At 39.0% G+C, this 14,532-nt stretch overlaps 1 protein-coding gene across 5 annotated transcripts in view; it reads right to left on the minus strand.

Annotated features, from left to right (window-relative positions):
* Nucleotides 1-653: 653 nt before the first annotated feature.
* LOC122560121 (collagen alpha-1(XX) chain-like) overlaps nt 654-14,532 on the minus strand; it is a 184,639-nt gene continuing 170,760 nt past the window's right edge. For 4 of the 5 annotated variants that reach the window (XM_043710376.1, XM_043710377.1, XM_043710374.1 and 1 more), the window contains exons 45-48: nt 9,704-9,892; nt 7,144-7,221; nt 1,840-1,995; nt 654-1,398 (exon numbers count right to left, since the gene is read on the minus strand). In XM_043710376.1, coding sequence (XP_043566311.1) covers nt 1,328-1,398; nt 1,840-1,995; nt 7,144-7,221; nt 9,704-9,892 — 494 coding nt within the window. In that variant the 3' untranslated portion in view covers nt 654-1,327. The remainder of the gene's footprint in view (nt 1,399-1,839; nt 1,996-7,143; nt 7,222-9,703; nt 9,893-14,532) is intronic. The other variant, XM_043710378.1, reaches the window with a different exon arrangement.

Below are 14,532 nucleotides of genomic sequence, written 5' to 3' on the forward strand. Positions count from 1 at the left end.
GCATATGTATTTAACAAAAGTTTCTTATTAAGATGGTTGGTACCTCACATCTTGATACTGTTCATATAACTATTGTTGCTGCATTAGGACGATTGCGGAGGGCCAGGAATCTTCGGAGCCCCTTGGAACCAAGATGATACTCATTCCTAACTGCTGCAAAGACACACAGGTCTGGTTGTCAACAATCTGTTGCTTAATTCTAAGACCTGACTGTCCTTTTTTAGTCACCATTTCCTCCAGATCTGCCATTACATCTTTAAGTGGTAGAACGTTTTACTTGCTGCTGTTAGAGAAGATGCACGGAATTCTTGTGGTTGCTTATAAAAGTTAGTGGACTCCACGACTGACACTGCCAAGGCCTAACTTAGTCATTCTCTCTGATGTGGCCTTGATCGTTGCTCCTTCCTGATAAGAAGTTTAGACTTGAGCATATCTGGTGCACAACTGGTTTAGCTATCTGTCAATGAATCCACTGTTTTGATGCTATTGAGTTTCAATTCCCCTTATTTTAAACTCACTGCTATAAACTCATCTCTCAATATTCCCCAAAGGAGTCATCACAGCACCTTCCCAAACAGGATAACAGCTTGTCCCAAATTGTTGTTAATATTAATTCCATTCAAAATGACATGAACAAATATAATCATTTCTACTTTGATTTAAATATATTTATTGATGTTTTTGGAATACAATCAAAATGTAAACATAATTTGAAACACAGTCGTAAATCCTTAAATAATTAGACAGACTGCTCACTCATTAAAGTTAGTCTGGTAGTATTAATCAAACTCAAAATAAACAGTATGCTACAATTAATAAGTACATTTATAATATTAAACCATATTTAATTCTGGGCATTTAGTACAATTATTTTGTGAATATATTCATGTATTAAACGATGTTGAATGAGAAATATTCAGATTCTAATATCTACATCTCCCAGGATTACATTGAGCGACATGACAAAATTTGCCCTTGCATCCAAAGGGTATTTCATAAAATCTTAATTAATTATGCATAGAGGCAAAATACCAAATTACAGTACTCATCTATTCATATTGATTTAAGAATGAAGATGTCATAAACCAAAAAGGTATAAAAAAATTCATTTGACAAATGATTGGAACTCTGCCTTAATAGTCAACACTTTCAGTCTTTAATAATACATAAGCATTCTTCATGGAATAGTGCACACCAGAACTTACACTACCATAACTATGAAATGTAAAAATGCTTCTGTTCTTGATCAACTTGAAATGGACTTTGGTTTAGTTATTTTAAATTATTCTTACAAATTAAAAAAGTTTCTTCCATAACTGTAAATTATTTAAGGCAGGTATTGCAATTCACCGTCAGATTCAAATTCTGATTCAACCTCAGATTGAAATTCTGATTCTCCTAGTTAAAACAAAATTTTTAAAACATTAATAGCAACAACAGGAACCAGAAATCAGATTAAACATTTCTTATAAAATGGCTTTATGTGGAATGATGCACGGTGGCTCAGTGGTTAGCACTGCTGCCTCACAGCCCCAGGGAGCAGGGTTCAATTCCCGCCTCGAGCAACTGTCTGTGTGGAGTTTGCACATTCTCTGTGTGGGTTTCCTCCCACAATCCAAAGATGTGCAGGTTAGATGAACTGGCCATTCTAAATTGCCCGTAGTGTTAGGTGGATTAGTCAGGGGTAAGTGTAGGGGAATGGGTCTGGGTGGGTTGTACCCTGGAGGGTCAGTGTGGACTTGTTGGGCCGAAGGGCCTGTTTCCATACTGTAAGGAATCTAAGAAAAAAAATCCCAGTAACTGTTCTCACTAATAACACTAAAGGGTATTCAGACTTACCTCCTGGGTTGAATGTGCTGCAGGTAGAGACATCACAATGTCCTGCGGGACCTGGTGGCCCAGTGGTTCCAGGAAGACCTGGTAGCCCAGGACGGCCTGGTGGGCCAGGCAAGCCCTGTGGTCCTTGTTTTCCACGTTTTCCTTCACCTTGAGAACCTATACAAATGTAAATACAAGAACTTCATTCAGTCAAAAAAAAGAGTTACTGTATGTTATTGCGAAGTAAGAGTCTGTTTCACTTGTTTTACAGAAACGTTCTGGGTGGCACGGTGGCTCGTGGTTAGCACTGCTGCCTCACACCGCCAGGGACCCAAGTTCAATTCCAGCCTTGGGTGACTGTCTGTGTGGAGTTTGCACATTCTCCCATTGTCTGCGTGGGTTTCCTCCGGGTGCACCAGTTTCCTCCCACAGTCTAAAGATGTGCAGGCCAGGTGATTTGCCATTCTAACATTGCCCATAGTGTTTGGTGCATTAGTCAGAGGGAAATGGGTTTGAGTGGGTTACCCTTCGGAGGGTTGGTGTGGGCTTGTTGGGCCAAAGGGCCTGTTTCCACACTGTAGGGAATCTAATCTAATCAAAAAGAAACCTCTGAATCTACAGATCAAATCCAATTTCAGATTGACAGTATGGATTGTCCCTTCTCTATTGGTTCTCAGAAATAAACAGGATACTAATGTTGCTATTTTAATTCCAAATCTTGGGTGGAGAGGAAACTAATTGACACAAATTGACAATCTCTTTCAGACAGGTGACAAGAGTGGCTAATATAGGAAGGAGTAAAGTTTGAACTGCTGAATAAAGGACATTTTTTCTGAAATTCCCTCTTGAATCTTAAATTCAGCCTCTCTTGAATTTAGGTATGCATTTGATGCTGGCACTGGACGAGAGGAGCAAACAGTTCCGTCATCAGCACTTCCCTTTTCTCGCTGAATCTCAGTCAAATTAACTATTGCATATACAGTAACTATTTTGAATTAAACTGGCAGGAATTTATTCATTGTACAAAACAGTGAAAACTGTCGACAAGTATTTTCTTCTCAGAAAGAAGAGGAAGATGGAATAGAGGAGGTCACCATCGAGGAGAACGCATAGATCATTTATTTTATGATCTGTACATATTAGTGGAGAAACATGACTATGATAATTTAATGTCAGAGTTCAGAAAATACAGAATTGTCATTCGAATTGCTTATGAGGTGTTGTCACAGCTATGAAAGTCAACTGAGGACTTCACTCCAGAGAAAGTCATACAGGTAGAGAATGAAGCTTAAGCTTGGAAGGAGAGGAGAAGATCAACTTTATCACAGGGGATCAGCAGAATGCATTAATTCTTCAGATACAAATCCACAAAAGCCACACTCGAGAAACTAATACAGTGAGTAGGACAGACACCAGATTTGAAAGGTCCATGTCAATACTGTGGAGCAATCATAGAGAGTGGCCAGCTATTACAAAGGAATGCTTGATCTGTGACACAACGGATCACTTCCAGAAAACATGCAATTAGGACACAGTCACAGAAAAGAAATAAATTCAAATATGTACCCACACAAAAAACATTAATAAGTAAAATAGTCCACAATTGAGAAAATTCCTAAAATATTCTTCAGGGAAATAGCTGATTCACTCCTAGTCTTTTCAAGTTTGACAGATGAGTGAATGTGAATTTATCAAAAAGTTAACCGCAACGAAAACCACACAGGTGTCATACAGCTAACAACAGTGCATATAATTTAAAATTAAAGTTATGCTACGAGTAACTCTTAACTAATGGAGCATCATATAGTATAAAACCTCTCCTGATTCCAATCAAGAATTTTCACTCTTGAGGAGGAATATATATCTTGTTTCAAACATTTCCAAATAGCAAAATGAGCCAAACTAGTTAATAAACAACTGGTCATGGAGCAATTGGTCAACTGATAGAAGATTCCATAGGATACACTAAACTCATGGTGGAATCCAAACAGAAGACAGGTGCCACTGCAGTTGGCCATATTGGCTTAAGAAGTTTGTTTCTTTTTATCAAGAAAAGAGATGGTGGCCAGCAAGCAATGATTGGCTTAACAAAATATAACATGAACACAAGTGACCAAGAATATTTCAGCACTCATTGGAGCTGTGTCAAAGTTGGACAATCCAAAGATCCAGTGGGTTGACTATGAAAATGTTTTGAGCACTGACAGGTTTTCACAATCATGGGCAACTTACTGGCGTATGAGGGAAGCTTGGTTATTTTAGTGCTATCACAATAGATATGGACATTCCTTACATTTAACTTCAAAATGTGTTGTCTGCTTTTTTAAAGAGAAGGATTACTATATAAAAATAAACTGAAGATTTAAATTCAGTAACTACCTGGAAAAGTCCTGCGTGAAGCCAATGGAATGTCATACATGTAATTTATCAGGGAAACTTCAAAACAGGAGAGACTTACCTACAAAGATAATGAGAGCTGATGACTCCCTGATCAACAGCAAGCCGTGTGGATTACAGTCCAAAATGCAAACACATTTTATATCTTGCTTTTGGGTGACTAACAAGGAGAGGACTTCAAATCCGCTTCAACTCTATTGAGCATTAGTGTGTTATGAAGGTCACAGTCAAGGAACTATCCCTTAGTTATGCTGTGTTGCAGATAAAGATCCTTTATAACTCCAAATGATACAAACCAGTTAAAAAGGAAATAGGACAACAAAAGATTCTCTCATACCCTAAGAATTTAATTTCAATTATTGTTAAAAGGCATTAGAATTACCAAATCTTAACCAATCTGCACGATAAAGCATTGCAAAGCTGACTATCCACCTATGAACATCAATGCCCCACTGTAACAGGGGCGACATACAATGATCCTCTCTTCACAAATGATTCCACGACAGTCTCATATATTTATGGTTTTAAAACCTTTATTCTTTGCATTTGTCTCATATTTCAATTGTGCATGTATGAGCACTGCATTACAAATTCTTGACACAGTAATTAATAACCTCATCATCATTAGGAAGCCAATTAAATTGGCTCCATCTAAAACTTGAAAGAAAGGTATCTCTAAAGAAATGGATGCTATTCAAAATAATCTTATTGCTACCAGCCTTGGGGTGTCAGGTGAATAAAGAATGGGAGCCAGTAAATTCCTGAAAGCTTAACAGGTTGAGATATCATGTCTGGATCTAAATTAAATTGTGAACCTTACCCAGGATCTGGTCACAACAAATTTAGGGCTTTTGCCATGATTTGAACCCAAGGCAGAAATATAAGTGTTAGAGCAGGTCAATCAGTTAGACCCAGAAAAGCTGGCCCATGTTCAGAAGGATATCAGTGACTTAAGTGTCCTGACGAAATTAAAGCTAAAGAATGTCTTAAGCACCATCCACCATGCAACTATGATCTTGTGCTATAAATTCTGTGTCTTATGATCCTCCTCCACTACCTACCTGACAAAGGAGCAGTGCTCCAAAAGCTAGTGCTTCCAAATAAACCTGCTGGACTATAACCTGGTGTTGTGTGATTTTTAACTTTTTTAACTTTGTAATATTGTAGTTAGCAGGTGGCATGCAAAAAAGAATCTTTTTAAAGACAAGAGTCTCTTTTCATGAGACTAATAGCATTCTTCCTCTATCCTAAAAAGAGATGGATGGGACCATGTAACCCCATGTTGAGCAATAATACAGGCAGTTTAATACAACAAAGTAAGGATTGCATAATACCATTCTATGTTAGGTAGAGGCAAAACCCAGATTAATTAATACAATTTTTTAAAAAAAATTAATTAATAAAACCCACATTACTTGATGATACAATGCAGGGCTGGGGGGCTGTAAAAGTTTTCTGGGTGGATGATTTAAATCAGCTAAGTATTCTTCCTCATCTAACTTACCTGGTGGCACTGCTTGCTGAATGTATTTTCTCTCCTCATCTAGCATTAATTCATTCATATTTAAATATGCAGTAGGCATATATAGCAATTAAACTAAATGAGATTCAGTAATCAGTTGACGTAATTAAATTGGTAAAGCTCTTCTTGTAGTTATCTGGAGTAATCTAGAGCTAAAAGACTCAATTATTCATATTTAATACTGTAGCAAAGGCACAGGTGAATTAATTCTGCTTGGGTTATTAAAATCTAAAATAAAATCTTTCCATTTTGAAAAGAAAAGCTTTTAATTGCACAGGTGATTTGGTGGTGGAAAAACCTTTTGGTTGCATGAGAATGCACTTCCAGATAGAAGTAATAAAAAGCACTTCATTGTATGGGTGACTTGGTGGTGGCATAAAAAGCAGTTTGCTTGTAAGTGGTAATGCCTGGAGGCCTGGATTCAAGTCCCACCTGCTCCAGGGATGTGTATAACTGTTCTGAGCAGGTTGATTAAGGGAAGGAAAGGCTTTTAGTTGTAACTAGAATCTAGGGTGTTTTGTACAATGTTGATGTTCTTATTTAAGAAAGAATGCGATTGAATTAGAAGTAGATTGAATTAGAAGGATTAACTTGACTAATTTCTGGGATGGGAAGGTAATATTATGTGCGAAGATTGCATCTTTTTTCATTGAAGTTAGAAGAATGAGAGGTGATTTTATTGAAAACTACAAATTCCTGAGAGGTCCTGTTAAGGCAGATGCTAAAAAATGCATGTACTGAAAGGGTAGAATCAGACTCCACGATTTAAAAGTAAGGGTATCACATTTTAAATGATGAGACTCAGGTAATTGTCTGTGCGGAGTTTGCACATTCTCCCCATACCTGCGTGGGTTTCCTCCGGATGCTCCAGTTTCTTCCCACAGTCCAAAAATGTGCAGATTAGGAAAATTGGGCATGCTAAATTGCCCGTAGTGTTTAGGGTAAATGTAGGGGAATAGGTCTGGGTGGGTTGCGGGTCAGTGTGGACTTGTTGGGCCGAAGGCCCTGTTTCCACACTGTAAGTAATCTAATCTAATAAAAAAACTTGTTTTTTTCTCTCTCAGACAATCATATGTCTGTGGAACTTTCTTCCCCAGAGAGTGGTGGAGGCAGGGTCGATGAATATTTTTAAAGCAGATTATATATAGATATGTGACTAACAAGGGAGCCAAAGAATATAGGGAGTAGGCAGGAAAGTGGAATTAAGGCCACAATCAGATCAGTAATGTTCTTATTAAATAGCAGAGCAGGTTCAAAGAGCCAAATGATCAATTCTTGCTTCTAATTTGTTTGTATGTTCATTCATCTGTATGAACTCTAAATCTGAATAATGTCATAAACCCCACAATTTCCATGTACTTTCAGTGTGAATTTTAGCCAAGCTTTGTAAACCTTAATTTCATTACCTGGAGACCCTCTTGGTCCCTCAGACCCTGGAGCACTGACTCCTGGGCTACCTTTCTCTCCTTTATCACCTGGTTTACCTGTTGAAAATAAAAATATGTTCAGACAAATTTAAAATTACACAAATTGGCAAAAACTGGTACCTCGCCAAACGTAAACGATCCAGTTTGTTTGACATCTGTATGAGGCAAATAATCATTTTGCATGAACACCATAATGTAGATTTCACAAATTAACAATATACATAAAACATTGTGTATTGTGCAACTGACGTTTAACATGGACACAATTGCTCTCTAATAAGGAAGGACTTGATAATTTCAATGCCTGAAGTCAGTTAAGTATGCCCATTGTGCAAACCCTGGTTGAGGGGACAGTAACTTAACTCAGTAAGAAAAAAAATCAAGGATGAGGAAGGCCAATTCAGCTACTTCGAGTTCATTTCATTTGTAGCCTCACTCTCCCATTAAAGCCCATCTTTGAATTTCCCGAACTATCCCACTGAATCCCGTGCCTGCAGCACCTCTAGCAGCAGAGGGGAAGCTCAACGTTAAATCTGCAGGTGCATCCAATTCTGCTTCTCTGGTTAAGTATGGTATATGGTATAATCATAATCCAAAGGGTTTTGTGGTGCAGTAATAACATTTATACCACTTGGCCAGAAGGTCCAGGTTTACCTGCGAGTGAAACTGAGTCATAGAATCCCTGCAGTGTGGAAACAGGCCATTCGACCCAACAAGTTCACACTAACTCTCCGAAGAGCTTTCCACCCAGACTCACACATCCCGCCCTGCCCCACACCCCCTCCCCCTCCAACCCTGCATTTCCCATGGCTTATCCACCTAACCTACATATTCCTGGACACTATGGGCAATTTAGCATGGCCAATCCACCTAACCTGTACATCTTTGGATTGTGGGAGGAAACCAGAGCACCTGGAGGAAACCCACGCAGACACAGGGAGAATGTGCAAACTGGAATCGAACCTGGGTCCCTGGTGCTGTGAGGCAGCCGTGCTGCCATTTGACATCACATTTCTGAGCAGGATGATTTTATGATACACTCATGTAGTCACTAAATACAATCCAATCTCAAGATTTCTTTTAACTGATCAACTAAGAATTAGTAGCAGAGGAGACACCTTTTACAGCAGGGACAATTTTGCATGAAGTCAGTAGATTCATAAAATCAGTTCTGGGTTGCTGACGGAAGGTGATCCACACCTATGTAAGTGAAAGTCAACAAATTTTATTAATTATTTACAATAAATGGTAAGGGAGGACATCTCTCGAACTCTTAATTCAGTCCTTGTTCCATGTGATCTAGTGCTGCATTCATCAGCCACGCACACAATACATTTCAAGGATTGTCATAGCTATCACATAGGAATTAGAAAACTGGATGATTCTGTCCTTTGCAGCAATTGAGATAAATCATTACATTCACATTTTAGAGCTGAAGAATAGCTTGTTAATATGATATCGCAGATGAGCATTCAGCATGGAGCCCTCTGGCCTACCAAGCACTTGAAAGACACTATAAGCTTGAAGATAAGCAGTGAACTCAAATGGACCCAAGAATCTCTTCATTGCCCTGCTCCATTTAAATTAACTTGGCAATTTCTTTCCCCTCCTCACTACTGAAAACAAATTCAGGTTTGTTCTGCAGCAAGCACGTAATCTAGGATATTGATAGAAGTCATACAACTGAAATGCTCACTTTGTTCCTCTGACTACATATGCTGCAAGACCCACTAAATACTTCCAGCATATTCTGATTTTATGTTATCCATCCTGCAGATTTGAGTAATAGAGTCATAGAGATGTACAGCACAGAAACAGACCATTTGGTTAACTTGTCCATTCCGAACAGATATCCTAGATAAATCTAGTTCCATTTGCCAGCACTTGGCCCATATCCCTCTAAACCCTTCCCATTCATGCACCTATTCAGATGTCTTTTAAATGATACAATTGTACCAGCCTCCATCATTTTCGCTGCAGCTCATTCCATACACACACCATTGTCCACATGAAAAAGTTATCCCTCATGTTCCTTTCAAATTTTTCCCCACTCAACCTAACCTATGCCTTCTAGTTTTGGACTCCCCCAAGGCATGGAAAAGACCTTGTCTATTTACCCAATCTATACCCTTTGTGATTTTATAAACCACTATAAGGTCACTCCTCAGCCTCCAACGCTCCAGGGAAAACTGCCCCAGCCTATTCAGCCTCTCCCTATAGCTCAAAACCCTCCAACCCTGGCAACATCATTGTCAATCTTTTCTGAACCCTTTCAAGTTTCACAACATCCTTCCTATAGGAGGGAGACCAGAATTGCACACACTATTCCAAAAGTGGCCTAAACAATGTCCTGTACAGCCACAACATGACCCCCCCAGCTCCTTTACTCAATGATCTTACTGTACAGGAAATGAGAACAAACATCTTTGTTTGCTAGCTTAACTCTGGGAAGGAGCTAACTAATTCTGTATGCTGGGACTACTTTCCAGTAATGGGATTAAGCTATTGTTAAAAATATAAACAAGAAAATGTAAAATACCTATTTCTCCTGGGTAGCCAGCCTTGCCATCATCTCCTGGCATGCCTGGTATTCCGGGAGGCCCTCTACTTCCCGGTGGTCCTGGTTTTCCTGGGCGCCCTATTTCTCCTGCTGGCCCCTGTATGATTCGGACAGGTGCTGGGTTCCTTGTAAACTCAGTCAGAATCGAATCAAATTTCATCATGTGATCTAGGAGTCAATAATTAAAAGACCATGAGAATTACTCCAACAAAATAATGGTAACTTTTATAGTTGTCTGTAAACATAGGGTTAAAATGCACTTAGCTCTCTGGCTAACAGGTATTTTATCCCTGAAATTGTGAGATGATTGTCTAGAATGAAGTTTTATTCAGTGGCAATGCAGACTTTCCCAATTTTGAGGGATATTAACTTTTTGATGGATTCTTTAGGTTTTATACAACAAATTACCTGGGAAATTGCTAAATTACAACCTAAGCATAGGATTCAACTGATGTTCTATACAACAGGAGATGAATATTTGTTTCAATGATGGCACAGAATAGGCTTTTTTGTTTAGTGTCCCGATAGATGTAATACCTGATGTTCAGTTCTATTGCAGTCAACACATATTGCTGTCTTGATGTCAGTGGTGTAATTTTGAAGCTCCCACACTCTAGCTTAATTCCCCCTCTTCACCTTTCACAGGACAGCGGAAAGCAGGACTATTGTCCAACCAATGCTAGTTACAGTGATCATCAGCTACTTACAAATTAGTTGCCTGGCTGTTTCTACTGGCTGTTGCTTTAATTTTACATGTATTTGTTGCTTTCCATAAACATTCAGTGTTACCAAAATTTAGTAGTATAACAAGTAGCATAGAAGCTTTAGCTGACTATGGGGAGGTTGTAGCATAATGGCGATATCAGTGGTTTAGGTTAGAGACAGGGGTTCAAATCATATCATGGTAGATGGTGAAATTTGAACAAACAAAAATAGAATTAAAAAGCTGGCCTAACAGCAACTGTGTGACCACCATAAATTGTTGCAAAAACTCATCTTACTCACTCATGGTTTTAGGGAAGGAAATTTGCCATTCTTACCAGGTCTGGTCTATGTGTGACTCCACAGCAACGTGGCTGACTCCTAACTGCCCCTGGGCAATTAGGAATGAGCAGCAAGACCCACATCCCATGATTGAACAAAAATGTCTTCTACATAAACCCTCCTATTTCCAGACATCAAAATGATCCACATTGAAACGTGTCAATTGATGCAGTCACAACCACAAAATCAAAGGTTAAAATCTCCATAGTCTCTGCAGACCACAGGTCAGAAGTCACTCAACACCAGGTTATAGTCCAACAGGTTTATTTGGAATCACAAGCCTTCTGAGTGCTGCTCCTTCATCAGGTGAAGTGAAGAAAAGCACACAGGCACAGAAAGTATCGGCAGATAGATCAAAAGATCATACAAATGGTGTGAGTGAGTGTTGACAGGCTGAATAATAAGTCTTTGCAGGTGATCAAAAATGTCAGACCGTGTGAGTAAAATGTCAACAGCTGAATAGCGAGTCACGGTATGACCTACAATTTGATTAATTGAGGCAGAGAGATAACTGTAAAAAATTAAAAATGAAGTTGAGCTGGAAACAAACCAAATGGCTGGAATAACATGTTAGGATAAGAGACCCATGCCGAGGGTCTAACAAAAGTGACAAGTAATCCAAAACTGTACAAACTAATTAAGGAAAAGAGATCCTAACAAGTGATGATGTCAAAATAGGACAGTAAGGAAGATTTTACTAATACAGAACAATATGGTGGGATTACATACAGTGTGACATGTAACCCCACCATGACCACCTGCAGAGACTGACACTCCACTCACACCATTTGTATGCTCTTTTGATCTATCTGCCTATAAGTTCTGTGTCTGAAGTTCTTCACTTCACCTGATGAAGGAGCAGTGCTGCAAAAGTTTGTGATTTCAAATAAACCTGTTTGACTATAACCTAGTGTCATGTGACTTCTGACTTTGTCCACCTCGGTCCAACATCAGCATCTCCACATCATAGTTACCAGCCCAGAGGGCTGCTTTCTCATTAAAGAGAGAGAGAGTGCAAGAGAGAAAGAGAAAGATGGCTGCTGGTGGTACTGTATTTTCATGTATTTGATTCTTTCCAGACTGGAACTAGAGAAATGTGAAACATCTCACACTTGTATAAGGGAGGTTATTGAGGCTTTCGAATCAAAGTGAGTTGACTACTTTTCACATTGAATTTCCAATGAAAGCAGGTAGAAAAAGCAAGGGGTTTTCTAAGATTGTTTTGTGCACTCTAATGATTCCAGTTCTTCAATATGCAGCTGACTTGTCACCATACAAGGCATATCCTGCAGGAGAAAGTCGTCATTCTGGATGTCTTCATTCTGCAGCAGTCATTGTGACAAATGCATGTCATAGAGTCATAGCGAGGTACGTCATGGAAACTGACCCTTCGGTCCAACCTGTCCGTGCTGATATCCCAACCCAATCTAGTCCCACTTGTCAGCACCCGGCCCATATCCCTCCAAACCTTTCCTATTCATATACCCATCCAGATGCCTTTTAAATGTTGCAATTGTACTAGCCTCCACCACTTTTATATCTTTCCCCTCTCACCCTAAACCTATGCTCTCTAGTTCTGAACTCCCCCACCCCAGGGAAAAGACTTTGTCTATTTAACCCACCAATGCCCCACATAATTTTGTAAACCTCTATAAGGTCACCCCTCAGCCTCCGACGCTCCAGGGAAAACAGCCCCAGCCTGTTCAGTCTCTCATGAAGCAATACAGCAAACTATAGGGTGATTACTAGGTGATGCACACTGTCCACCGAAAACAACAATCATAGTTTTTTGTTTGAGTGGGTAGTATCTCAACTTCTAAAATAAAAGCTTTGATTTAAGCCCCACAGAAAGTGCGCTCATAATGTGCTCAAACAGGTTAATCATCAAGCTGCAAATCCTTTCAACCTGCTTTTGGAATGTATGTTATGACCTGGTGAGGAAAATGTTCAGCTCCTTTCTTTTAAACCCTCTCAGTTGGTTCCAACACCTTTGTAATATAGGGATATGAAGGTCTGACTCATGAAAACCCTCACTCATGAGTGTGATTCCATACAAGGGTGTAACTTTAAAACCTAACAATAAATGTTTCCTGTACTTACGAACAGCTAATTGATATTGTCCTGCATTGTGTTTCAACTTACATAAAAATAAACTTATAAATCGACTCAACAGAATTTGCTCACAACCCAGGGCTGGTACATAATTGTCACACCCAATAAAATGTAATTGAATATGCCAAATTGAAAACTCCAATGCCAATGTTTTCTGGAGTGAAAGGAAAAGGAATTTTATTATGTACTACGCTGAAAGTAGTAATAAAAATGTAACATAAGATACACATAAACACAGATAAGAAGTGTAAAAATGGGGAGGGTGGGTGTCTATATGGACAAGAAGGTAAAAGTAGTTGAAATTTAAAGTTTTCAGAGTTGCAAGAGTGAAACTGGAGTCCTAACTATTTAGCTGCTTTCTGGTTTCCTCAGGATGGATGAACTTTGCAAATACTTTGACTTCTCAGTAGCAGTGATTTTCTAAAGATGCTTTCTCGCTGGTACTCATTTCTGAGATAGAAAGAGAGAGAGAGAGAAAAGCACTTTCAGTATTCTTGCCGTAATCAGTTCATGTTGCTTTCTCTCTTCTTTGTTGCAGAAAAGCTGATATACAGTTCCTGTGCGAATTCTGATGCTTGTGTCACAGTTCCATTCCAAACTGGATAGTCATAAATAACCTTGCATCTCTCAAAATCTGAATGTATGATAAAAGCGTGAGTAAAAGAGAGATGCAAAATTATTGATGCATGACTGAGTTTCAGTTTCTCTTGATTAAAATTATAATCCCACTGGAATCAGTTTTGCATATTCCACGTGAGCTGCCTGTGCTTGTCAGGTGATCACAGCAGCCATTTTAGGTCAGTAGTGTTCATTTTTAAACTATTTTGTCAATGAAAATCTCAGGTATTAAAGTCAAATGGTTGAATGTTGAATACTGGTTCGCCATTTTCATGATCAGCGGTGTTGCGCAGGAATCAGTGCTGGGTCCACTTTTGTTTATAATTTATATAAACGATTTACATATGAGAATTTATGAGGTATTATAAGTAAGTTTGCAGATGACATCAAAATTGATGGTACAGTTTACAGTGAAAAGGTTATCTAAGATTACAAAGGGATCTTGATCAATTGGGCCAATGGGATGAGGGGTGGCAGATGGAGATAAATTTGGGTAAATACGAGGCATTGCATTTTGGTAAAAGAAACAAGTGCAGGACTTATACAATTCATGGTCGGGCCCAGGGTAGTGATGTCTAACCTAAGGGTTCAGGTATGTTCTTTGAAAGATGTATCTTGGCACACTTGCCTTCACTCCTCAGACCACTAAGTATAGGAGTTGGAATGTCACGTTGAGGTTGTACAGGACCTTGATAATACCACTATTAGAATACTGTGTACAGTTTGGGTCACCCTGCTAAAGGAAGGATATTATCAACTTGGAGAGAGTTCAGAAAATATTAACCAGGATGTTGCCAGTACTGAAGTGTTTGAGTTATCAGGATAGGTTTGGATTTTTTCCACTGGAGCATATGAAGTTGAGGGGTGACTTTATAGAGATTTTTGTAATCATGAGGGGCATAGATAAGGTGAATAGCATAGGTCTTCTTCCTAGAGCGGTTGAGTTCAAAAATTGCAGGCATATTTTTAAGGTGAGAGGAGAAAGATTTAAAACTAACTTGAGGGGAAACCTTTGCACACAGAAAGTATTCGTA

Source organism: Chiloscyllium plagiosum, chromosome 20 (assembly GCF_004010195.1).
Source record: "Chiloscyllium plagiosum isolate BGI_BamShark_2017 chromosome 20, ASM401019v2, whole genome shotgun sequence".
Taxonomy (NCBI): Eukaryota; Metazoa; Chordata; class Chondrichthyes; order Orectolobiformes; family Hemiscylliidae; genus Chiloscyllium; species Chiloscyllium plagiosum.